Raw genomic sequence first — 27,095 nt, 5'->3', positions numbered from 1 at the left:
GGAAGGGTAGGTGGGGCTGGCGGCGTGCTATGGGGGAAGCCGACCGTGTCGCCTAGGGTTAGGCGACGCGGGGGCTGGGCTCGTCAGGGGTGTAGTTCTTACAAAAGGCTACCAACCAAAAATGACGCCGTTCAAATAGTTTTGATAGTTTAACTTGCAATCTATCTCTATTATTCTTGGACTCCAAGACTTGTATCTTTCCCTTATATATATATATATATATATATATATATATATATATATATATATATATATATATATATAGTAATAAAGCACGGATTGACTCCGTGTGTTCACCGTCACAATACGTTTTTTTCCGTAAGTTTACGCTTTCATTTCGAATTTAAAACATATACACGAGGTGGTACTAAAGTAAAGTTTCCAGATATTGGCTCTTTTTAGTCAAGCACCCACGATCGGTTTCCCACGATCGATCCTTCCTGACCGATGTCTGGTCAAATTGTTCTGGCCCATGCGACCCAATGAAACCTGACGGCCCAGTTGAACAAGGATGGCCCAGTGCAGTCTGGAGGAGGCAAAATGTAATTGCTGATTTTGTGATTTGAACACGTGACCTAGTGGCAAACAAATACTATCAATACCAGCTAAGGTACCATGAACTATGCGTTGTAAAGGAAGCCTGACCTGTATATTAGTCCCACCTCAGTCCCTTACATGCAATCCTCTCAACTTAAATACGTCTTTGAATTTTCTGGATATCAAGGAGCCTTGTTAGAAATCAAAAAGGAAGGAAATAATTTGTCATGTTTAGATAAAATAAGGAATGAAAGAGAATATAAGGAAGGAAAGGAGAATAAGCCGGTCCGTTCCTCCACATGATTGGAAAGAGAGTAAGAAGATGAATCATGTTCGTGAAATTAAGGAAGGAAGCAAAATTGAATCCTATCTGTGATGGTCCTTAAAGGAAGTAAACAGAATTGATATTAGTGAAAGGAAGGAAAGTGTCAAAGAGGCAGTCGGAATCGAATCTATTTAAGCCCCTCGCAACAGCCGCAACAGCAAAATACAAGTTGCCGGCTAGCTTGATTGATCTGTGTTAGCATAATGATGAATACACACGCACGCTACTTACGTATTATGTTTACACAGCTGCACCGATCCGGCGGAGAGTAGATGGCTCGATTTATTGCTACTGAGAACTCGCATGTAAGCCAACGGGACGAGTACATGCACCTTGCGAAATCAGTTTTCCATAGCTAAATTGGTTACACAGGAAGTTACTATTCTACAAGGAGGAGGAAAGAGGGTTTTTCCCATGTATGAAAAAGGAATATCGTATTCCTACTATTCTGATTTTTTTAGCTGTTGATTTATTTCTATCTGACTTCATATGTGTTTTTGCATAACTCCAAGAGTGCTAGAGAGATATTTTGCAAGAATTGGTTTTTTTTTTCATGTATGAAAAAGGAATATCGTATTCCTACTATTCTGATTTTTTTAGTTGTTGATTTATTTCTATCTGACTTCATATGTGTTTTTGCATAACTCGAAGAGTGCTAGAGAGATATTTTGCAAGAATTGGGTTTTTTTTCCATGTATGAAAAAGGAATATCGTATTCCTACTATTTTGATTTTTTAGCTGTTGATTTATTTCTATCTGACTTCATATGTGTTTTTGCATAACTCGAAGAGTGCTAGAGAGACATTTTGCAAGAATTGGGATCCTCAACGCAATGCATACCCTAATAGCATTCATGTTACCTTTTCTGTTCATCTCCAAGGTCAAAATCTTTTATTTTCATACTACTTTCGGTGCAGAAGAAAACCGACATTCACTTAGACTAATTTGCATATCACGCTAGGTATGCGAAGGAGGAACTCAACAACTACACATGCAAGCTCACATCTCTTCTATAATATTAATTGTTGAATAGTTATGCAGAGGTGTAGCATTTTTGCAAAGATGGTTATGCTGAAAGTACATAATTCTTATTCATGGCGGGAATAATTGAAGTGTATCATAAATGAAAGAGTAAATTCCAATTTTACCCCTAAAGTTGATTCTTGTGGTAGAAAACATCACAAAAGCGTACATTTAGGTTTTTGCTTATGTTATAGGCCATGTTTAGGCTTAAATCATTACATGCTTACTGGGATAGGAGAGTGAAGTGTTTTTTGTTTCTTCCATAGCAATTGATGGACATATTTCGGTGCTACCTTTCGAATGTTGTTATGAGACGTTGGCGGTCAATAAACACAAAAAAGTCTACCCCATTGGGAAATATGCCCGTGCGTTACAATGGTAGAAAGAGAATACCACATCTCTAAGAATGATTCAAGACCATTCACTCGGTCCACGTTCTCTATTTTAACATAGCATCAAAAATGTCGTCACTTATCCTCCCTCCCATCCTCCCCTTCCTTATCTGTGGTCTGTAACTGCAATGCTTTAAGACTACAGAAATATTGAAAATCCTATTTATCCACAATATTCTCATGATATGCAAAAGTAATATTTGATTGTAATATTCACCATTTATTATCCATAATATTCTCACAATATCTAGGAGTTTAAAATATAAGAGCGAGTAGGTACCAAATATGAACATTTCTTAAAAACACGGGAGAATTCCACTCAAACAACTTTACAAGTAACAAAAAAAATAGGGCAACATTATTCAAACTATTTTGGTTGAAAATATAGTAAACATGCCTGGAAAAGAAAAATATCACATGTCTTAAATCCAATAACGACACCACATCTGTATGAATCTACACGATGCTGGCATGGTTGAGCGCAAAGTCTGGACGGATTTGAAACAGTCTCCGGCTGGCATCACGTGAGCAGCCGCACCGTGTGCAGGCCGACCCTGTCGATGTATTTCCCTTGCGAGATCTACATCAATTTTTTTGGCTTGCTTTTCGTGCGGCTCCTCCCTCCTTACGGCCATTGATCGGTAAAGGCGAACTCCGGGAGTTGTTTGTCTGGTGATGTTGGTGATGATCACAACTACCGGCGGAAGTGGAGGAATTTTGCCATACTTTTGAGCTTGGAGAACCAGACCAATTTATAACAGAAGCCTCATAAATTACTTTACAAACCAAAAAATCTGCCCAATGATTAACACAGTCGATATGGCATAATTTTAGTTACCCAATGACTGCACCCGCCAATAGGAATTGAGCCCCCCATTAAAATAAAGAAAGGACATGCACTGCTCGCAGATTGACTCTAATTAATCTAATAAAAAGCGGAAGGACATGCACTGTGCTGACTCACTCTAATTAAATGATTGCTTGGTTGGCTTGTGTGTAACCCGGTGAAAGAGAATCAAAGCCGTTGTGTGACTTCGCTAGCGCATTTTACTGAGTATCTTTTCGGTGCTGCTTTTTCATACTGTCAATGTTTTTATTTCTCAGCGATTTTGCTATGTCAAATGAGAATTTTCTGCATATTTACCAAAGAAATATCTGGTTGATCTACATGCAGTTTCGATCGAGCGTCGCTCCAACAAACAAGACACACGACATTGCAAGCCCCGTTAATGCTGCTACAAGAAGTACGCAATGCTCTAAAGCTGGACTACCGTTGTTGCTGTAAGACGGACCGCATGCTGCAAAGCTCGACCACCATTGTTGTGATTTCGGATGCCAGTATTGCAACAACCTTCTTCTTCGGAGTCAATCAAAGCTTACGCCTAGCGACACCTATGTCGTGGGTACAACTGCATATAATTTAATTTCAACAGTAAAAAATTTGGTGGATATGTTAATTTTTTTTCCGTTGCAACACACGGGCATATATGCTAGTTTTATATAAACAGCCCATTGAGGCCCCAATCAATACAATTATTATTCTTCAATCTTCACCGCGAACAACCCATATGCAATATGAAGGCTCATAGTTTAGCTAGGCTAGCTATTACTCTTGATGCTGGTCGACATGTTTGGTTACTCAAACGCCCTGATGGTCTTTGCATCCCTATGAATGGAAGAAATCTGATTTGATCGAAAAAAGTTAATAACATTTGAGCTCACGTGGTTCCCTCATTTTTCTGTTGAGCTCAGGTACACACGAGAACCTTCCACATTTTTTTTGAGCATCAGTACAGACACAAGCGCTCATATACACGCGCATACATTCATCCGTATGAACGCACACACGCACACCCTACCCCTATGAGCATTTCCGAGAGACTGAGCCGGCATATCATCTTGAGATTTACGAAGTCACCGTAGGCGCCTTGTTGTCGATGGAAACGTCTCCTCCCACTGAAAGCGCATCGCCGGAAATCATGAAATAAATCCAGTAATAATGCGAGCACCAGGATTTAAACCCTGATGGGTTGGGGATACCACTGTCCACCTAACCATCTCAACCACTGTCTTTGCATATATCCAAACTCCAAACACATTGTCTGTTGTTGGTGGATCACGACGTTGCTCCGGTGCCCGTCGGCGTGCCCCATGACTGCTCCTCCTCCTCGGATGCACCCTGCACTCTATCCTCTGTCGTGGCCCGCCCGTGCCTGACGCCGATCTCCTCGACCATCCTCACGACCTCCGAGGCGTCTGGCCGCGCGTCCGGCGCCGTGGCCGCACACGCCATAGCCACCTGCAGCAGCGCCACCATCTCCTCCTCGGCACTGCCCCCATCCAGGCTCACCAGCTCCTCGTCGAACACCTCCGCCGTCCACTCCTCCCTTACCACCGACTGTACCCATCGCGGCAGGTCCGACGACACACCACTATCACCCACACCGGTCGACGCCGCCGTGGGGGACCTGCCGGTGAGGATCTCAAGGAAGAGCACTCCGAGCGAGTATATGTCCGACTTGAATGTCGGCCGACGCGCATCCACGAGCTCCGGCGCGCGGTACCCACCGACACTGCCCTGCACGGACGACGGTGGTGGGGAGAAGAGGTGCTGGAGGGAGTAGTCGGAAAGCGCAGCGCCTTCCGGGTCGCCGTGCCGGAGTAGCAGGTTAGACGACTTCAAGTTTCCATGGGTGAGGTTGTGTGCCGCGTGCAGGTGCGCCACCCCGCGCGCTGCCGACAGCGCGGCCCGCTTCCGCGTGTTCCAGTCCATCGGTCTCCGGCCGGAGCCGCTGCTACCTGTAGGAAAATAAAATGCACTGTGAGAATTTTCATATAGAGACATGCATCATGCATGCATAGTGAAACTGCAATATGCAGTACAAAAACATACTCCCTCCATTGCAAAATGTAGTGTCTATAGATTTTTTTTTTAGAAAATTCAAAACTTGCAAACTTTGATTAGTATGTAGAGAAAAATATTTACATTTAGAATACCTAATACATATCACTAGATAAATCATGAGATATATGTTAATATTTTATATGTTTGATGTTGTAGATGAACTTGGTTAAAGTTTGCTAAGTGTAACTTCATAATTTTTTTTATAGGCGCTAAATTTTGACTAAACTTTAGGCTAGTAAAACATGACTTATAAATTTGGGACCAAGTTCCACTATCATCAAGGTAACGGAATAACAACAGACCGGCATCCATGTGCAGCAGAACGTAAAAGAAGTCTAAATGTTCAGCTGCCAAAAAATAGGAGTTATATGCAACAAAAAGTATAGGGTAGTTGGATTCATATTCGGAAAAAAAATCAATAATATACTTTTTGTGCCGAATAAACCATAATTTCGTCAAAATTTGGATCAAAATTCAAAGGGACCAATAAACACGAAGTAATGAAACACGAACTAATCAAAATCCATGTGTGTGTGTGTGTGTGTGTGTGTGTGTGTGTGTGTGTGTACACATACTTGTATGAAATTGCATTTTCTAGTGGAGCATGTATGTACTGACTAAGAATCTGTCTTTCATTCGTTTTTAGATCCGTGCATTTTGGACTCATATGCATGCGGTAGTCTATGTATTTGCTTTGCCTCTTATCTGGAATAGCAATTTCATGTCACATCATAGGTTCCATCACCTTTTTGTGATAGAGAAGGACCTAATGTGCACGCATGACTCTACCATTCTCCATTCTCCCCCCATTGAAAATACTAGCATTAATTTTTCTTAGTGTTTCCTTATATGATTCATATCTTTCAAACTAAAATTTGGCTTTTGGTATATATATTTGAAATCCCGATGACAAGGTCTTTCAAATAAGATCAATATTAAATTTATTTTAAACTCATTTAATTTTTGTTGTTTCACAAAATTGATTGGAATTGAAATGAGTATAATTTTTAACTGTTTCTTTTGTTGATTGAAATTGAAATAAATTTCATATATCACTTATGTCATACATTTCAATAACTTAGTTACCAAATGCATTTCAGTTACCGAATCACTTTTTTACTTTATGCATTTCAATAACGGATGCTTCACTATCAGATTAGTTTGTCAGCATATGAATTTCAATACCAGATGCATTTCAATTACCATACAACTTTCAGTACCATATTCATTTCAATAACATGCACATATTTCAATTTCAATACTATTTTAAATATACATTTCAATAACATAAAAGTGAAATACAAATGATAAATTTCACTACCAAATGCATTTCGACACTAGAGGCATTCCAGTACCAGATCACTTTGTTACCATAAGCTTCAGTGCTAAATCACTTTGTTAGCAGTTGCATTTCAATACCAGATCCATTTCGATTAGTAGTTCACTTTGTTTTGAAATACCATAGCACTTTCAGTACCATATCCATTTCAATAGCATGCATTTATTCTCAATTTTAGAACATTTATAAAAAAATCATGTTTTTAGATATTTATAATATATATTTAAACAAAACATTGATTTTAATTATTTATACATATTTTTAAACTAATGGGATATAGAAATATGAAACACAAATTTCACAATCACAACTGTCAATGTGAAACTGAAATAGTAAAAGTTAAATGACTTTTGAAATGTATCCAAAATTGATCTTGTTCAAAAGGTCTTGCCGCCGGGAATTCAAATGTGTGTACAAATATAAAAACTGAATTTTGATTTAGAAGTTATGATTGATTTAAAGTATCGCTTAGAAATAAAAAAGGCTGCTTTACGTATGCGCAGAGGAAGAATAGAAATCGTGAATGCGACGTCCTTCTCTGCGCCCTCTATTTCTCTTTTTTGACACAATGACAGGAAGCTGACATGAACCATGCATATTCTCATGCGTTGCTTCTTTTATGGCATAACATGCAAAGTTGCAGAATCTTCAAAAAGTTTTGAATGTGGATCTTTATTCTTTTATGGCATAACATGCAAGGTTGCAGAATCTCCAAAAAGTTTTGAATGTGGATCTTTACCCGGTACATATATGCTCGCCTAGGAAGAACTTTGGCATATTTATATTTGTATGCTAGCAAACATTTGTATGCTACCGTTCGTTGAAAACAGGTTGAAGAAAAGACATATTATTAGGCTATAATCAAGCAGCAGGCTGCAATTCAAAGTTTTCAAACTTTGACCAGGTTTTATAAATAAAAATCCCGCTAATCCCGGTAGACCAGACTGGACAAAGAAAAAGGAATCTCTGGAGGGAGCCATCACGGATAACCGACGGCTGCGGAGCCATACGTTCATCTGTGCGTCCCTTTCGAATGATTTGGAGCTACCAAGATTTTTCTGTACCCTCAGCAACGCTAGCCAAATGCAATCGCTATGATTGCCACCTTTCAATCCCATCGTACGACTGGAACCAGGAAAAATGCCGGACAAACGCGCAAGGGAACGTCGCTGTCCTGAGTAATCGACCGGAGTTTCACCTCATTCCTTCGATCGATGCAAACCACGGCGATGGCGGTTAAAACGAGCTAGCTGGCAGCGATCAGTGCAGTAACTAATGGCACTGTCACTGACGAGCGCGGGCCACTGTGAGCTACGGATGTGGTGAGAGGGGATGGCCGGATAGAGCAGGGGACTGACCGTGGAGCGCGGCGGAGAGGCTGCCCTCGGGGAGGAAGTCGGCGACGAGGAGCTTCTCGTCGCTGGAGAAGTAGTAGCCGCGCACGGGGAGCAGGTTGCGGTGCTGCACCCGGCCCAACGTCTCCACGGCGGACGCGAACTCCTGTCGCTCCGCCGCCACGTTCTTCAGCCGCTTCACCGCCACCGTCGTCCCGTCCTCCAGCGTCGCCCTGTACGTCGGCCCCGCGACGCCGTTCCCCAGCACCTCCGCCGACGCCCGCAGCAGGTCCTCCAGGTCGAAGCTGTAGCCGCCGCCGCCCATGAACACCAGCCGGCTCCTCATCATCTCCGCCGCGCCGCCGCCCGCTGCCGAGGGTATCTCCTTTGAAGACGTCAGGTCGGTCATCTCGCCTGACACCGTCGACGGCGTCAGCGTGTGCCCTCTCACCGGCGTTGCCGGCGTGGGCGCCTTGTTCCTGTCGTCGCCGCTGGCTGCCGCGTCGTCCCGGCGGCTGCGGACAAAGCAGAGCACGAGCAGGATGAGAACGAGCAGCGCGCCAGCCGCGGCGCCCACGGCGATGGCCGCGACCGCCGTGCCGGAGAGCCGCTTCCTCTTCTTCTCTTGCACCGGCGGGACGACGCCGCCGCCGGGGGACGGGCATGGCTTGTCGAGGGGTTCGCCGCAGAGCCGGAGGTTGCCGGCGAATGACTCTGGCGGGAAGCGCTCGAGGGAATCCGGGACGGCGCCGGCGAGCTGGTTGTCCGAGACATTAAACACCTCGAGCCGCTGGAGGCCGCTCAGGCTCTGAAGGCCACCGGAGAGGCGGTTGCCGTCGAGCCTAAGCAACCGCAGCTCCCTCAGGCCGGCGAGCGCGGCCGGTATCTCACCGGACAGGTGGTTGTCGTAGAGCGCGAGGTGCCGGAGCGCCGCGAGCCCGGCGACATCGGGCGGGATGGAGCCGGAGAGACGGTTCCCCTGGAGGTAGAGCGAGCGGAGCAGGGGCAGCGCGAAGAAGTCGGCGGGGATGGCGCCGAAGAGGCGGTTGTTGCGGAGGGAGAGCGTATGGAGGCCCCGGAGCTGGCCGAGCTTGCCGGCGGGGAGGGCGCCGGCGAGGCCGACGCCGGGGAGGCGGACGGCGACGACCGTGGCGTTGCTCGCGTCGCAGGTGACGCCGGGCCAGAGGCACGCCGAGGGCGCGGACGGCGAGTTCCAGCCCAGATCGCGCTCGTGCGGCAAGGCGGCGAGGAAGGACTGCAGCGCCGTCCGCTCTTGCTTCGGCGGCTCCACGGCGTGGCAGCCGAGAGCGGCGACGGCCAGCGCCAGCAGCAGCACCGGCGTTCGTGGTGGGATCGCGGCCATCTGTGTGCGCGTGCGCCGCCGCTTGGCAAGTCTGATGGTGTGCTGCGGCCACGGCTGGGAAGAACGCGGCCTCGGCATTTGAGAGGCGCTTGCTTGGCTCGCGAGCGAGCTACACCGACTGCCACAGGTTGAGGGTGTGTGGATGGGAGCGAGCTATGTCAAGTGTCTTATGTACAGGTTGGGTTGCCTGGCTTGGCACAGGATCTGGAGTTTCATGTGGTTATAGGCTGACTCTGTTGCCGACAGAGTGGAGACAGAAAGAGTGGCGCTGCCGCCATTTGCACGTGCGCGCCATGGAGGCAGAGCATTAGCCGTTGGAACATTCTCCTCGGATCCGGGCTTGGCTTGGATCGTAAGTAAGCGGTGGATCATATGCATGCATGCATATGCATGGCATTTGGCATCATGTCCACTCTACTCCGCATGTCGCCGAGACACGATCGAGTGAGCCGCCTACAATACCGTTTATGCCATCATTTTTCCATCTTATTTTGCCCGCGGCATGATTGCAAATGGGAAGGTGTTTTTACTCATCTTCTTTTTCTTTTCCAAATGATAAGTGCTACACTTGTGACACGAAGTAATACGGACATGCCGTTTTTTATAGTACTCCCTCTATAAACTAATATAAAAACGTTTAAATCACTAAAGTAGTATTCTAAATGCTCTTATATTATTTTACGGAGGAGGTACTAAAGTTGCCATCCAAAAAAGAACAAATCTCAAAAAAATTTAAACTTGTCATGCAAACAGAAAATTAACATGCTTCATAACTAAAGTTGTCAAAAAAAATCATCAGGACCACACCTGTAACATTTATCAGGTTTGCATTGCTTACCACAAGTGCCACCTGGTACTCTTCTTCTTTTTCGAATTGACAAGCATCACGCTCCCAGTTTTCATTATCGTCAACGAAAACGGAATACAGAGGGGTGGTCGACACGGCAACAGTATGTACCCAATATTTTTGGCACCAATGATATGCTGCCACATGTAAAGAGATTTTTTTTTTAGAAAAAGAGGATGCCCCCCGCCCCCCGCCCTCTGCATCTTTATTGATTATTCTTGAGGACCTTACAAAGTATTACAACAATATGTCTGAATCCGTCATCTTGGCAATATTTGTCGCTACTCATATCCAAATGATGAAGGCGTGCTAGCTGGGCCACTACCCAGACCACTCATCTAATCCTAACATCAAAATGATGAAAGGGTGCTAGCTGGGCCACTACCCAGACCACTTACTTAAACCTAACAGCAAAAGCCGGAAGCCCCAGCCGAGCCACATACCGCGTATGGGGTACAAACCGGTCCGACGCACTCATGTGTCGTCGCCGTCATCTTCCACAGGTCCGTCTTCAGAGCAAATATTGAGGCTTCTACCTTGTCTGGCCACTCAGCCATCGACGTCACCACGACACCAAACAGTTTCGTCCTCCTGCGCGAGTCCATTGCCACACATCGGACGCCGAATCTTCACTGCGCCACGCCACCGAGATACGTCGCCATCAATGAGTAGGATGAAGCACCGCTCCACCGAGTCCGGCGGAGCTGCTGAAGACCAAGCATCGTGGAAGAAGGACTCCGAGGCTGAGCACATAGGCGGCAGAGCGCCAACGCACCGCCACCAGACAAACTCCGACCATGCCACCAACCGCCGCCAAGCAACCAAAGCATCACATCCGCCCCAAGCTCACCACGAACGACACCCCCAAGAGGGTGACGACGCCCGGAGCGCCGCTGTCGCTCGATCCGGTAAGGATTTAGGCTTTCGCCCGGCATACGAGCTGGGTGGAAGGAAGAGTGGAAGGAGGCAACCTGGACGACGCCTACAAGAAGGGTACGGCGCCCTCGAGTGTCGCCGCCGTTGTGGCCAGCACTGCTGGCCTCGGATTTCTCCGGAGCCACCTCCCACCTCCAGCCGCCAAACAGGTACAACTCCGGCGACAAAGGCCGCCCAAAGCAGGACCATCGGAGACAGCCCTGGTTGAAGTAGACGGAGGCCTTCAGATCTAGATCGGGCGCCACCGAGACACCCGCACCACAGCCGCCACCTGCCGCCGCCTCACCGCCCCCCGCGGCCGAGGAAGAACGGTCAGCACCAACGAGCACCGGTCACTGCAGACCCGGCGTCGATCCACCAGCCGAGGCCGTCGCCACGGATCCAAAGCCCCACGAGGAAGAACGGGGCGGCCAGATCCTCGCCGCCACCTTCACCGGCGGCCACCTCCGGTGGCGACGAGGGAGAGGAGAGGTGGGGGAGAGGGCCGACGGCGGGCTAGGGTTACGCCGCCCGAGTCGCCCCTGCGGGAGCGACGCGGGGGCCTCGGGATGGGACCACGAGCATATGTATATCATTGTACGTATTTTAGTAGCCTGTTTATTGTATCGGTGATTTTTGGTCAAATCATGGGGCCCATATTTTGTCAAGAAAACGTACACACGCAACATCATCTCTCCTCTGTCTACCTCCCAAACAAGTCAATGGGCTTTATTCCATCTTAACCCGTTTAAATCATTTATATCTTCTAAACCATAATCTCATGTTTGAAACTTTTATATATTTGTACTCCTCGCGCCAACACCTTTCGAACAAGACCAATCTTGGATATATTTTAAACATAAAATTTAAAGTCTGAATGCACTTATTGCACTCAATCTATTTCGCTGTATGAAACTGCTTATTTCAAATCACTTTTTTGAAATTAGTGAGGTTAGCAGATTGAAATGACTGAAATCTGCCTCTCGAAAGGGTTGAAACATGTTGTTTGAAAGAACTAAAATCGGTTATTTAATAAAGAGTGAAATTAACTGTTAGAAATAGTTGAAATCATTTTGTGAAACTTATTGTTTCAGTGTGCGAAACTAATTATTTCAAAAATATGAAATTGAAGTTTTCAACAAAGTAGACTCGATGCTTCTAAAAAATATGTGAAATCTGTTTTTCAAAATGAGTGAAATCAGATTTTCAGTCATTTTAAGTAACTAATTTCAAAACTGATTTCACTCATTTAAGTGAAATCGGTTTCTTGAAATAAGTCAACTCAGTTAATTGAAATGAGTGAAATCTGCCACTCGAAAGGGTTGAAATATGTTGTTTGAAAGAACTGAAATCAGTTATTTTATAAAGAGTGAAATTAATTACTAGAAATAGTTGAGATCATTCTTTGAAAATTATTGTTTCAGTGTGTGAAACCAATTATTTCAAGAATATGAAATTGAAGTTTTTAAAAAGTAGACTTGATGCTTTAAAAAATATATGTGAAATATTTTTTTGAAATGAGTGAAATCAGTTTTTCAATCATTTTAAGTAACTAATTTCAAAAAATCATTTCACTCATTTAAGTGAAATCAGTTTCTTGAAATAAGTGAACTCGGTAAATTGAAATGAGCGAAACTTATCTCTCGAAATGGTTGAAATATGTTGTTTGAAATAATTGAGATAACTTTTTAAAATCAATTGAAATAATATATTTATTGTTAATATAGTTACTGTAAACAATTGAAATCATTTTGCGAAACTAATTGTTTCAGTGACTTATTACTTCGAACATATGAAACTGATAGTTTTCAAAATAATAGATTCAGTGCTTTTTGAAAAATGTGCAAAATCTATTTTTCAAAATGAGTGAAATCAGTTTTTGAAACATAAGCCCGATTAATACTTTTTGTAAAGGAACTTTAACAAACCAAAGGGCATTGAACTTGTAAAGTTTTAAGCATTAATTATGTGGATCTTAGTGTAAATCGACTAGAAGTTGTTAGAAATCATACACATCTATTTATATGTGGAATGGGGTTTACAATAGTATATAGTTAAGTGAGGCCATCCAAGTGAGTTCATCGCCTTATTCGTCAACTTCGAATTGAAGAAGAAGAATTCTAAGGTGATGGCTGACAATTTGTTTCTGACTTTTCCTTTGTTTTCATTGTTTGCTAGTCTGTATCAAGTATCATTTCAAACACTTACCTTGTACTTCCTCTGTTCATAAATATTTGTCTTTTTGAGACTTCAAATGGACTACCATATACGGATGTATATAGACATATTTTAGAGTATAGATTCACTCATTTTGTTCCGTATGTAGTCACTTATTGAAATCTCTAGAAAGACAAATATTTAGGAACGGAGGGAGTAGCTTCTATTGGTTCTTCCGTTACTGATGATCGATATATAGCAGCATACATCCACGTGTTTGCAAGCAAGCGCATGAAGACAAAAGAAAAAAATAAATGTGTTGTACTCCCTCCGTTCCGAATTACTTGTCGCACGTATGGATATATCTAGATGTATTTTAGTTCTAGATACATACGTTTCAGCGACGACTAATTTGGAACAGAGGGAGTAGTAGAAACAAACGACATCGTAGTTTGTTTACTCTAAGATGGTTTTCAAAATCGAAGACTAAGTGCATAAATTTTGACGAATTTGGTTGATTTGAAGAGAGTTTGGGTGAGGGATGCAAGTTGGTGGTATTTTCAATTTGAGTTGTACATTCTTATGAACACTGAATATATATAAAAGAAGTGATAAGAAGCACAAAATTTCCTTCTTACACAAGCAAACATTTTATATATCAAACTTGGACGCATTCCATGAGAGTTGAGCTAACTGATATTATTCAAGACCAAATGCAAAGTACACACTGTGATGCCAAATGATTGTTAAACTCAACATATGACATTTAATATATATAACACATGACATTTAACTTAGTTCCTTCCTAGTCTCTCTTAGCTGGATATCTTAAGTTAATATACTATAATTTTCTTCAAATTTTCAAACCATCAAATGGTTTTTGTGTTTTAAAAAATGTTGGAACTTTAAATTTTGTTCTTGGTGAAATTTCTTAAAAATTCGAAAAATATTACCATTCTTTGAAACAATATTCTTGTTTTCAAAAAAATGTTCTAGATTTTTCTAAAAAGTTCAAAATTAGGCCGAGTTTCAAAGAATTATTTAAAAATACAAAAAAGATGTTTGTATTTTACAAAAATGTTCACGTTTACTAATATTGCTCCAAAGTTTTGAAGCATATTCTTGTGCTAAAAATTGTTCACATATTAAAAAAATCATGTTTTCAGAAAAAAAATCACATTTTCAAAAAAAAATCCTGACTTCAAAATTTTGTGTTTTGAGAAAATGTTTGGAAATTTCAAATAAAATATTCACACTTTAAAGAACTGTTCAGGATTTTAAAAATTGTTCATAGATCCATAAAATGTCAGCCTTTTAAAATTTTGTTCAATTTTTTTTGCATTTTAAAAAATGTTCATTTTGTCAAAAAATGTTCGCGGTTCAAAATTTCAGAAAAAGTCCCCTTTGTTCGAAAATTGTTCACAGATTAAAAAATGTTTGTTTTTTTCCAAAAAGTTTGAGTTTTTCTTTAAAAATGTTCATAAATTTGAAAGCGTCCATGTTTCAAAAATATATATTTTGAAAACCATGTTTCAAATTTCAAAACATGTTTTAGATCTGTTTTTTTACTCGTCTTATCTCACTGCATAGGCGCGATCATCTGCCAGCAGGAGGATCTCGGTTCGATCCCTATCGCGCACATAACTTCTTTTTGGGATTTTCTCACTGATTTGAATGACACGCTGCTTGGTCGACCGGTTGGCTCGCCCTATGTGCCCCATTGCTGTTGGGCGCAGCGAGCGACGTATAGGAGGTCTCGTCATTGGCGGCCTCAAACAAGAAAAAGCAATCGGGCCGAGCATGGTAAATATTCATGGGTCGTGCTACGCGTCACCTGGCTGATCTTTTAAAAGGACCAGTAGACTACCCGTGCGTTACCACGGGCTCTTGAAATAGTTTGCACGAGTTACATGTTAAATATCACACGTACAAATAATATAACACAAACACAATTATTTAAGTACTTTCTCCGTTTTTGCAATGTAAAATGATAACAAAAAAAAATAACGACATGCCCATGTAACAAACTGAGCGATGTTCGGCCTTAACATCTATAACAAAACTTTTTTTTGCGGGAACATCTATAACAAAACTATCAATATCTAGATGGTGCGCTTAAAATATTCTTTCACAATATCAAGAAAGTTGCATTTAGCTTAATTCCCACGATGTTTTAGCAAGTATAATAAAAACTGCTTCATCAACTCAAACCCGTCCTGCACAAATAATATATGTAGTTAGTATGAAAATTTCACGCCGAAGGTCTTAGAACATGCAACAGACAATACTCACCATGCAAACCGGCTTGGCCAATTCTTTACCGTTCCGTCAGAGCATAAAATAAAAAACAAAATAGCCAGACACATTTCTGCAATTTTTTAAATTAATAATATAAATAATATAGTGATAACAAAAATAAATGTTTTTATTATGAATTCATTACCCGTCTATACTCGTTGGAATACCAAACGGAAATAAACGTTGTCATTTAGATATATCAGAATTCCAACCATACAACTTTATTTTGAGTGCTTCTTTGAAATCCCTTGCAAAACCTTTAAATTTCAGTGCATGCCTCAAATTTTTATCCTCTGACAATTGTGATGTTTGAATAGAGTCCATAATATATAGACGACATGCCTCTTTGTCGATGACATACAAGATGTATCGGCCAATGGATGCATAGGGAAGATAAATCTACAGTGGAGCTATTAGAAACAACAATAAATCATGATAACAATAGACAAAATATTTTACTTACCATGTTGCACGATGAGATGTTGTTGTCCATCCCAGGTCAGCTATCAAATAATGCTGCCAACGACTGGATAGTTTCCTTCTCGCAAAACTTCTAACCTCGTGTTGCCTCTAGCATCATGGACTAAGTAAACAAAATAAATATTGCGTCAACATGCTGATACTAATACCACATAGAATGAAGAGTTACGATAACTTACACAAAATCTTAGATCCATGTAGTGTATAGGAGGGTCCGTGAACAATACTCCCTCGTCACATGCCAGTATACGCACGGCGGTGTTGAAGCAATCATTGTCCTCCATGTTAAGTATGCACTGAAGTTTCTTAAGACTTAAACCCATTGGATCAGCTGTCGAGCTACAAACTCATTCCTTCCTAACCATTGGATGGTAAGAATAATAATAATGTACATCCCAGATTAAATATTGATATATGATACTTACTCCAAACACCCCTCATCATCGACCGTGCATTGCTACGGACTACGGGCTACAATGCATATATATATATATATATATACACACACACACACACACACACACACACACACACACACACACACACACACACATATATATATATATGTGTGTGTGTGTGTGAATTAAACAAAAGATTAATGTTGTCTCCAAAGTCGAAGTTCATTTCTCCCACGTATGTCTGGGCTTGTTCGGACATCAAACGGGCGCCCAACGGGCTCCTAAAACTCCAACCGTCTGGGCACTCCGAGTTCCCCAAATCGAGCCAATATGTGGAGGAGAAATGTGATTGTCCGAATTATCCGCTATGTTTTCTCATGCAGTCCCAACACAAAACCCCCATCCAATGACGCACCCTCCCCATGTCGCTCGGTTTTCTGTCATAAAAGACATTTCTCACTTGAGCCATCCCTTTTAAAGCCGGATGATGCCCACCTTACCTTCGCCATGGCGCCCTCCCTCACACCTACTTCCCCACAGAAGGTCAAGGAGATGTCCCACGCCAATCGCCCCAATCTCCATCCTGATCTGCTCCCTATGTTTCGATCCGCCACCGCCATCAAGGGAGACGAGGCGTGTGCCGCCATGACGTACCCCAAGCCAAGAAGAAAGCAGAAACTTGTTAATACATGACAGTCTTTGTCCGTCACAGATCAGCCAAAATCCGTCATGCATCCAAATCCTTGACGGATTTGAAATCCGTCATGTATATTGCGTCATAATTTGACACTGTACCTTCCATGACGGATCTTGGCCGTCATGGATCTGCCCCAGGCCCGCCAAGCCCAAACTAGGCCATGACGGAACAAACTGTCACCGATTTGCATGACGTGGAGCATTGTTTCGTCACCGATTTGCATGACGTGGATACAACATGGACCCGACAAGGCGTCTACGTGGATCTGATGTGGATACGAACATGGCCCATGTTGTAACCAGCCCAATTAAGGATTTGGCCCAATAATTTTGGTGTACAGTCCAACCGATAGCTGTTTATCTTTGTCATGTCCTGTTTTTTTAGTCCAACCCATTAGGCCTTTTTTGTACAGCCTATTTTCTCGATACAACACAATTTACAACACGACAACCAAATCATATATTCCTTAAAAAATAGCAATTGTTTACATGACAATACCGATTTCCAACAATCTAATCTGATTTGAAAAAGCAAAGCTTAATATCAAAACATCACGAGCATATCTAGAAAGCCCTATAAGTATTTTTTTTAAGAGTGAGTTACATGACTTGAAAGAAAATGCACTACTAGCTGATTTTTTTCTCCAACACCAACGATTGTAGGCAGCTAACCGGACCCAAGAAATCCTGCTAAAAATCTTCAATCTCCAGTAACACGGATTAACTGCCAAACCTGTGTAGAATCAGAAGACAATCAAAATTATAATAAGTTATAAAAGTAAGCTCCCAAATGAATCCAAAGAGTAATAATATTAGTTGATTTTCCAAGCAATCATCCGTGGACACACCACTACTATACTAAGGTACCACGTAAATGTGGGCAACACACGTAAAAACAAGCAAAATTAGTCCAAAGAAAAGTGTGTCGAATGAAAGTATAATCAAGTTAGCCTACAAGTGATGAGTAACAAACACACATCACAGAACTAAAAGTGTAGTAGCAGCAGCAGTTGGTTCAGCCATTGGTTCTGGACCAAACAAACAGTAAGTGCATGGGGCTAACCAGGCTAAAAGCTCTCTATTTTATGGCCTAGCAAACAAACATGAGATTTCTCAAAGAAGAAAGCAAACAAACATGATACAGACAAGTACTTGGTTTTTTTTGTTGTGAGAGGAAGTCGTGCACCTGTACAGGTATTTAGTTTATCTGGATCAAACATTTCTGCACTCTAAAAGAAATGTGAACAAAAGTGAGAGAGACATGCACTTAGTTTTTTTTGTGAGAGGAAGCTGTGTGTGTGAACACGTACTTGGTTTTGGTTTTTCTGGATCAAAGTTTCTGTACAAGCGACCAGCTGAAAATTATGTAAAGAAAATTCAGCCAGCATAGACACTGTACCACACCATTCCTTAACAAACAAGAATGTCAGTAAAGAAGTGACAGACTAACTTCAAGATAATTAACACAAACTGGGCATAAGCATAGGATAAGTTCAAATCAAAATATGTTATGTTGTGGACTATATTAACTCAATGTTTAAATCAAAATCGGCACCGGAGGATTTTTCATCTAACTTGATGCTTATGCTGCAGGTTCATCTCAAAGTGCCAACAAATACAGTACTAAAAAATACTTGCTTGCCAAGTGAACTTCGAATGGCATGCAAAATATTAACAAAATATGATACAGCTTCACCGAGAGATCTCCCACACTAATAATTTATTTGTGGAGTACTAAGCGGTATACTTGTTATTACATGAAAAATTCAAAATCTGTAGAAGCAGAATCAGAACCCATGAACAACAAGAGATAGCAACTCTAGTAGAGTATCAATAAAATGCATAATATCAGGGACATTGTACAATGCAGATTTTATGCGCACAAAAATATCTGTACAGTTATAATTGTACTGGAACCACACAACAATCCACACCTTGAACAGCTCAAAGTCTACAGCCTGAATAATTCACATGAAGAATGGAAGGGTATCAAGCTCACCCCGTTCTGCTCGAGGACCGTGGCGTCGGCGTCGATCAGGTGGGAGATGCACTGGCTATAATGTGCAAAGCAAAGATATTAGTGTGACAATTGGATATGCGGTCTCATTTCATTATTACTGCAATGCAAATGTTGTCTCAACTGAACCAAATTCTTAAAGAACTATGCCTTCCCAAAAGTCTAAATTTACTAACTGAATTCTTAAAGAATTGATTCAATTGCATACTAACTGAACTAAGAAGGAACAATTTACAATGGGTAGCCGCACATTACTTTCCCTTTCTTCATGATGTACCTAAGGTTTCTCATGCATAAAGTAACAAGTATCTATTTACTACTTGGAATGAATGAACTAGCATTAGAAACCTGAAGTTGTGCAACACCGACCATCCTTTGGATACTGTAAAAAGAACATATTTTCCATCTTTGCATTGGTAATACTAAAACAAATATATTAGACACCATATTACTTGTCCTTGAAATGTGCCAACTAAAATGAAATACCTAGGCATCACCTGCCCTGGATGTCCTGTTCTCAATCATGCAAAGTACAAACTTACAGAATTCATGTGATATCTATCTGGTTAACCTTAGCTATGCTATCAGGAATCAAAAGTGACCAGTCACAAGCGAATGTTGCAAATAAATTTTGAGAATACAAATTCCAACAGTACACATGATTGTTATCAGTTCCACCAATACTCATGAACAGCACACGAAATAAGATAAGCAGGAGATGTCATAGCGGAGAGAGCAGAGGTACAAGTGCTCACTGAAGAAGAACGTAGGCGATGCAGCGGCCGCAGTGCAGGTTGGCTACCACCATCGCGCGGCAGAGGAGGCCATCACATGATGCACGAGATGCACGGCCGCGCCGGAGACGCGACAAAGGAGGTCGGGGTCAACGCCATACAGACCAACGCGCACGAGCGCACCTAGCTAGGGGGCGCCACCCAGGGGTGGAGAGGGCGCGGTGTCCGACGGGGAGGAGCCGCCGGAGACGAGCCGGTGATGGACATGACGCCGCAGCCGAAACCCTAGCCATAGGCGAGGGGTTGTGGGCGAGCGCCGGAGACCAGAAGTGGCGGATCCAACCGGACCAGAGGACGGAGGGGTCGGAGACTAGCTCGTCTGTGTGCTGTGAGCTGGTGGACGTCGCCGGAATCGATGGTGTTGGTCGCGGCGTGAGGGTCGCATGAGACAGAGAGTTGGGTCGCGAGAGGAGTGGATGGGTGGGGGATGCAGCGGATCTGACAGCTGCCGGAGCTGTGATGTGAGAGAAGGGGAGGGGGAGGGCCGGCGGTGAGCTGTGGGAGGAGCCATGGGAAGAGGTGGTGGGTGGCGGCGGTGGGGAATCGGGAGGGGGCTGTGTGGATGAGGGAAAGAGGAGAGGGACCGAGGGGGAGAGCATTAGGGTTAGCACTTTATATGGTGGTCGGTTAGGCGGGCTTTAGCGGGCTTAGGCGGGCTTGCGGGCTGTACCAGGCTGTCCATGACAGTTTTTGAAATTGTCATGGCGAATCCGTCATGGATTAACAGGTTTTTTGTAGTGAAGATCCGATGTCTCCACCGCCATTGCCACGTTATAACACTTAGTTGAATGGCATGCATTACCATGAAACAAAATATGGTATCTATTGTTTTGCATGCAACTGATATCCCAACATGTACATTATTAAATCTTGAGGCAACCGATGAATGAAATTACCCTTCTATCCTAACCAAAAAATTGTATGACTTGATAAAATAATTATGAACCGCTCGCTCATGCAATTTCTAAAGTAGAGAAATTATTCCACTCAAACAACCATACCCGAACAGACAAACCCCATCTCGCTCCTCTCAACACTAACTCTTATCACAAAATCCACAAACTCGTGTTCTAAGCCATTGGTCGATGTTGCCATGGCAGGGAGGGACAAGGGCCGCAACTGCCTTCCTTAGTGCTAATTCTACCCTTGGTCACTTATTTAATTCATTTTTCTTCAGTGGACGCTGCCATGGCAGGCTAGCAGTGAGGGACAAGGGAGGAAACAAAACGACCTACATACTCCTCTTTATAATAGTAGTAGAGATAGGTACTTGCCAGGTGATGCGCCAAATAAAAAAACGACGTGTGAAAAATACATAAGAGAAACCGTAAAATGTGCAGGAATATCAGATGTAATCACTAACATATTTGAAATTCCACTATGATGACATAATACCAAAAGGCACAACATAGATAAATAAGAAAATAAAAAATGTAATACACTGACTAATATTTGATCACTTGAATATAGTAATAACTTTAATTGAGGGTTAGACAACAAAGTGTCAAGCAACAAATTGTGACTCCAAAGTGGATCAAAAACAAGATTCCTAGAAGACTATTTGAGTAAATTTAGACACAGAGAAGCTCATAATTCATACAAACAATAATATATCTCAAAGGACAACTATACCACATAGTGGCAAGCAATCCTTCCGGTTCATGGGTCGAACACGATATGATGGGCTCGACATTCTGGTAAAGTGGATCCACATAACTGCAGTCCTTAGTACTGGTCTAAGAAGGGGAGCCTCGCGTGGAGCTTTGCTTGTTCCGAGCTGCGTTCATCATCGGCAGTTGAGGCGTCCCCAATGTTGTCATCCTTTTTCTTGGTCTCCACAGCAGAACCCTCTTGCCCAACGCAAGTGGTCTGTAAAAAGAATGACAATACCCTAAAAATGATCAAACAGTACTTGACATATGACTATTGATGACTACAAAAAGAGTTGCAATAAAAACAAATGCATGAGGTTTGTCTTTTTATTATAAAACATATGCATTCTAGTCCAATATCAATGCCTTGATGCAACATGAAGTAGAGATTTTATAAACCTTCTCCAAACATGTAACTGGTTGATTATTGTCGGTTGCAGCTATTCGTCTTCCCGGTCCCAACACACCGTCTCCGCCCCTGCATCACCGTCGTAGCACATCGTCCTGCCGGTCCCAACAAAACATGCCGCCGGTTCCAACAAAAATCTTTGCCTGTTGCAGCTTTTCGTCTCGCCATGCTCGTCTCCACACGCAGCCGGCAGCCGTCGTTGCCGGCCGTCTGAATGTAGGCACCATATGACGGTTGCAGCTTCACTAACTGGTGGTTGTAGCTCCTCAGTTGCATCACGCTGCGGCGCCTCCTGCAGCAGCGCAGCTCGTGCACGCGTTCGTCCTTGCTGCCCGTCGCCACAACACCGCGCTCGCACTTGCAGCCGACTCGTCGCCTGCCCCCACATTCATACTCGCAACTACGTCCAGCAGTGACGCTGGATGAAAAGGAGAAAAAAGGTGATGTGAGAGAGGGACAAAACGAAGCTTGAGAGATGAGAGGAACGGGAGAGAACAAGTGGCTGGCGGTTTCCTCATGAGGTAAGGATGAAGGAGGGGATTGAATCGCCTGGATGTGTGCGTTAGGGAGAACTGATAGATGAGACGTGATCGAACGAGTCACGGGCGACTGGCGCAAGCTTCCGTCAACAGCCCAAAAGGAATCATTTTCCTTGTATAAAAGTATAAAACTCGATTAGTTTCAGTACATCATAGTTATGTCAGTAACTTAGTCAATTGACATTTTCAAAGCAACATCCAAAGCCAATGGTTTTTATATTGATCTTAAAAAAGTAAACATATAAACATATATTAAATAAAAAATTAAAATAAGCTCATATACAATATATATTAAATTTAAAATTAAAATGTGGAATATTTCTTTTGCAGGATTACATTTTTCTAAACCAATAGAACTTATTTGGAATCACATGTCAACATATGAAAAATGGCATAGTATACTGAGAACAAGTTCTGCATCGTGCTCAAAATAAAACATCTTTTCATTATAGACCCTGTATTCTATTTCCCTGTCGTTTCACCAGGTTTCAGACACAACTCTTCACAAAACAAAAGGTAGAGATATCCATTTGTCGAACCAACATCACCTTCATACAGAGGAGATCCATTGTCTCCATAGCCCATAGGGACAAGTCACTTTTTTCTTCCCCATCAGAATCGTGCAAGGTCTGAACTACAAGTGGGTTTAATATCTTATAGTATCAGCTTAGGTTGCTGATAGAATGATAAAACAAGTAGGTATCCTAATTTGATGAAGTTCACCATGTGTAGAATATTAAATTTGATAAGCTGTCATAATCAGATTATGTTTCGGAGAACTGAAATATTAAACTTGGTAATCTGTCATAATTAAAATGATGATTATCTCAGCATTGTCGACCTGGATTGTACTACCCACAAGATGACTCCATGCACAGAAGGATAACAAGAAATTACAATGTATGAAGTTTCAGGTAACAACTCTTGGCAATGCAAAAGACCCAAATGATGTGTGACAAGTAAATATAGTCAATTTAAAGAGACATCTCTTTAATTAAACAAATCCAAGCAGTACATAAGTCAAGTAATTTGATGATAAGCAATTTTTAGCATCTACATGTACACTTTGATTAGTGCATGGCAAGAAGAGCACATGAACAACCTTGCACATCACGATGAAAATAAAAGGAGCTGGAACATGACACTACAATTGGATTGCATTACAAACTGTATTAGCAAAGACAATGACATGAGACTGCATTCTTTATTTAAGTTGGAGAATAGCAGAACAAACTCTACATAGATGGCCCCATAAGTGAGTGCAAAAATGGTAGAACTTTGCACAGATATTAATATATTAGTTGCTTAATCAGATAAGAAAGTGGACATGACAGTAAGCAGAAAAAACTAAAATCTGTAGCAACTAAAAGAACCTATCTTCGGGGCGCGCATTATGAGAAAAACCATATAAAGAGGACGAACATGCATGAACTACCCAAATAACCCAATGTTGCAGAAAAAAGGCATATAAGTAAACCAACCGAGCTCCTGCCAACGCAGTCGAACCTCTGGATGCCTGCATCGGTGGAGCATAAGCTGATCACTCACCTGAATGCTCACCAATAATTAAATTGTGCTTAGAGGAACTCAATTCCTTTTAATTCACAGTAAAGCTTGCAATACTGAGGAAAAAAAGCAAGCAAGCATCCACCTTAATTTATTAGTAGGACCTCAATCTCGCGCTTACAAGCTTTCATACTACGATAAAACAATCCAGCGAGCTTGTTGTAGGCACAAGAAGCAAGCAAACGGCCAACTTAATTGATTAGTAGGACCTTTATTGCTTAGACTCTTTTTATTGTAGCTGGAAGACACAAGACCAATTACCTACAGGCTGCAGGTCCGTTGTTGCAGAGACATTTATAGCTCTCTCTTCAACATCATTTACAGATTTGCAGCTCACGACATTGTCCTCATTTACAGTGTTCTCTCTTGAACATCAGAGACATTGTCTGCACAAGTTCATCATGAGCTTTAACTTTAGCAAGTCTATCGAAGCTTGACCATGGATGCATCATTCCGCATATGTTCCAGATGCACCATCATAAAGGATGCAAAGCAGCACCGCGACCAGCAGGTCGTCACTGCACAGGGAGGGTGGCTGGTGATGACATGGAGAGCGAAGCAGAGCGGCATTGGATGGACATGGCACGGAGGATCCGGCCAGTGCGAGGTTGTTGTGTTCCATTGTCGTAGTTGCAAAGACAGTAAGGTGGCGGTGCTGGTTAGAGGTTCTATAACATGTGGATGTTTGTAATAAAATTTCTGGAACCATGACATTTGGTGGGCCGGCACTCTTTGTATCAGTTCCGTGCTAAATGGAATTGGGAGCGATGCTTCTTAATTCCAAGAAAAAAGTGGAAAGGGAACAAAGAAGTCCATATTATACAAACCCCTTGACCAATATGTGCCATGGACTTCAGCTCTGAATAAATTTCATCTGCAACCTATAATAGACAGTAGCTGGTTGAGGTAGTTGATGAATCAAGCCGGAAGAAAATAAATCAGTTCCCAAGCATATATATTTGAAAGACGTGTTATGTATCAGCAAAAAAAATGGCATGGCAACAATGTAATAGAAGTATTGAATTTTATGCCTTTCAGCATCAGCTCCACAGGATAATTTTTTTGCAGTGGCATTCAGGATACTCCTTATTTTTTTGTTTCTTAAGCAGACTGCATAGTTACAGTTTAGATAAAGCCATCAAAAATTATAGCAAAACTCCATTGATATTTAAACTTGGCATTTGGGGATGATTTATCATGGCCAATTAGTGAAGGATACGTGTGTTTGAACTTTGGAGAATACCTCATTGTATGTTGTTCTTCTTTTGGCTTCAACCCTCACAAACTACAAAATCATGTCAAATGCTCATCAGATAAAAGTACCAGCGTGTTAGCAATTCAAGTTTAAATTCATGACAAAAAACATCTCGCTTCGAAAAGGTCACTGCACGGCCGTTACAGTACATGGTAGAAATCAACTCATAAAACACAAGAAGGGGATGTAATTTTAATCAGATAACCTACAACAGCAATATAGTTTTCAGAAAATAAACATTGTACTGGCTAAATAAATGGCGATATAGTTTTCAGAAAAGTGATGGCCTGCTCGGCTTGGCCCATCTATTCACGCAAGAAATTATTAACATAGTTAGACCCAGAAAGTAAATTTGTTTTACTTAGACTCAAAAAATGTTATAGTTCCGCAGATCTTAAGCACCTAGTTTTACGACAACCACCTCCTATAAATTTCTGTGCTCCAAGTTCACAATGACATGGCCCAACTAAAGCTCCTTCTTGTTCTTGTTCTATTTCTTATCTAGCAAACTACCTCATATCTCCCAAATACTGACTAACATCTACAAACATATGCATAACAAATTATCACCACATCACACGGGCAGAAGAAAACACATACCTTAGTCCTAGCCGGTGAAGATGTTAGATCTTTGCACGAGTGCCCACGTACCTTGGTGTAGAGCGGACATTGTCAGACTTGAAGCGCTGCTTGGACGGTGTGCTCCCATCAGCCCACATAGCAGGGGCCACTGCTTGCGCCACGCTCTCGGACACTGCTCTGCCACTGCCGCAACCACCAGCCACAAGCCCCACCGTGAGCAGCCGACCAAGATGCTGAATCTTTCCATTAGTGTTGCGTTCAGGTGTGCAGTTCATCTAGTAAATTAAAGACATGGTATAAATTATCATTGAGCAATGCGTGGGCAAAAAACATCAGTTCGTGTACTTGCAATGAAGATTCTGAATTTTCAAACTATCTTGCTACTTCACACTCACGGCTGGCTTATCTTATTCTTATCAGTCATTACTGCTGAATAATATATTGGCAGAAAACAATGAAATAGAAAGTCATTTGATCAGTAGATAGAAGCAGGAGCACATCTGTAAAAACACCTCTAAAGCATGTTCGTTAGAAATAAGGAACAACCTTAATACAAACGATGCAAACCTTAAGGCGCGTTTTTTTACAATATTGTCTCGGTCCAAGGACCCCACATTATACAAACTTACAAAGTGCACCAATGCAATTTTCCTAGATATTTCACGACATAAAGAGTTCTAGAACAACAACAGCAAAGCTACTGAACTCTTGCCCCAGTTTTGGTCCATATGTTCCAGTCTGCCCGAGATCTCTTCTACGTAAAAATTGTCCTAATGGCCCCTCCCGTTTCTGTCAAACCAATTCTCATTAAAATTTCTCAAACTCTAGGAGGACTCCATAAACCTCCAAATAAGTGCTCATAAGAACCACACCCCAAGGGATACACATGGAAGAAAACAATGAACATTCTAGTAATTCAGTTAATTAATGGGCAGTGTGCATAGGGAATCATATTGGCTATATGATGTTGTGTCAGATGATGTACAAAAAAGTTTGGCAATACGATCAATGGCAGCATACTGATGCCGATGCCGCATTTTCATAAAGTTGTCTAGTCTAAACGAACAAGCATACCATGTTGAAATTTCTAGTGACACGATGATGTGAAACTGAATTGAAAACAGAATTCTAGTACTAAATATAAATTTAAAAATACGTCTACAATTCACAGCCCTACATCAACTAAGCTTTAGTTCAAAACTTCAAATGCATTAATTTGGGGGAAGCACAGACTGATTCATGGATAAAGCAGAAAAGAATTGGCACAAGGGC

General features: G+C 42.1%; 1 protein-coding gene and 1 long non-coding RNA gene across 4 annotated transcripts; both read right to left on the bottom strand.

Moving 5' to 3' along the window:
- Positions 1-4,250: 4,250 nt before the first annotated feature.
- On the bottom strand, positions 4,251-9,416 carry LOC119269861 (probable inactive receptor kinase At2g26730). The gene is made up of 2 exons (XM_037551786.1): positions 7,880-9,416; positions 4,251-5,076 (listed from the first exon to the last, which is right to left on the bottom strand). The coding sequence occupies exons 1-2, from the start codon at positions 9,294-9,296 to the stop codon at positions 4,394-4,396; spliced, it is 2,100 nt and encodes a 699-aa protein (XP_037407683.1). The 5' UTR covers positions 9,297-9,416; the 3' UTR covers positions 4,251-4,393.
- Positions 9,417-21,287: 11,871 nt separating this feature from the next.
- LOC119269860 lies at positions 21,288-26,092 on the bottom strand. 3 transcript variants are annotated; one of them, XR_005133786.1, is made up of 4 exons: positions 25,230-26,092; positions 24,072-24,867; positions 21,872-23,968; positions 21,288-21,689 (listed from the first exon to the last, which is right to left on the bottom strand). It is a non-coding gene; the product is annotated as an uncharacterized LOC119269860 (long non-coding RNA). The 3 variants fall into 3 exon arrangements; XR_005133787.1 differs by having other exon boundaries at positions 21,872-24,867; positions 25,230-25,271; positions 25,842-26,092; XR_005133785.1 differs by having other exon boundaries at positions 21,872-24,867.
- Positions 26,093-27,095: the final 1,003 nt, after the last annotated feature.

This window comes from Triticum dicoccoides, chromosome 3A (assembly GCF_002162155.2).
Source record: "Triticum dicoccoides isolate Atlit2015 ecotype Zavitan chromosome 3A, WEW_v2.0, whole genome shotgun sequence".
Lineage (NCBI taxonomy): Eukaryota > Viridiplantae > Streptophyta > Magnoliopsida > Poales > Poaceae > Triticum > Triticum dicoccoides.
Note: the sequence above shows the minus strand (reverse complement) of the source record. Positions and strands in the feature narration are given on the sequence as shown.

Excerpts from the sequence above, each read along its gene's own strand:
- LOC119269861 (XM_037551786.1), bottom strand. The coding sequence starts at position 9,296 with ATGCCGAGGCCGCGTTCTTCCCAGCCGTGGCCGCAGCACACCATCAGA. Across the intron at positions 5,077-7,879 it reads CCTCTCCGCCGCGCTCCACG|GTAGCAGCGGCTCCGGCCGG; the intron begins GTCAGTCCCCTG and ends ATTTTCCTACAG.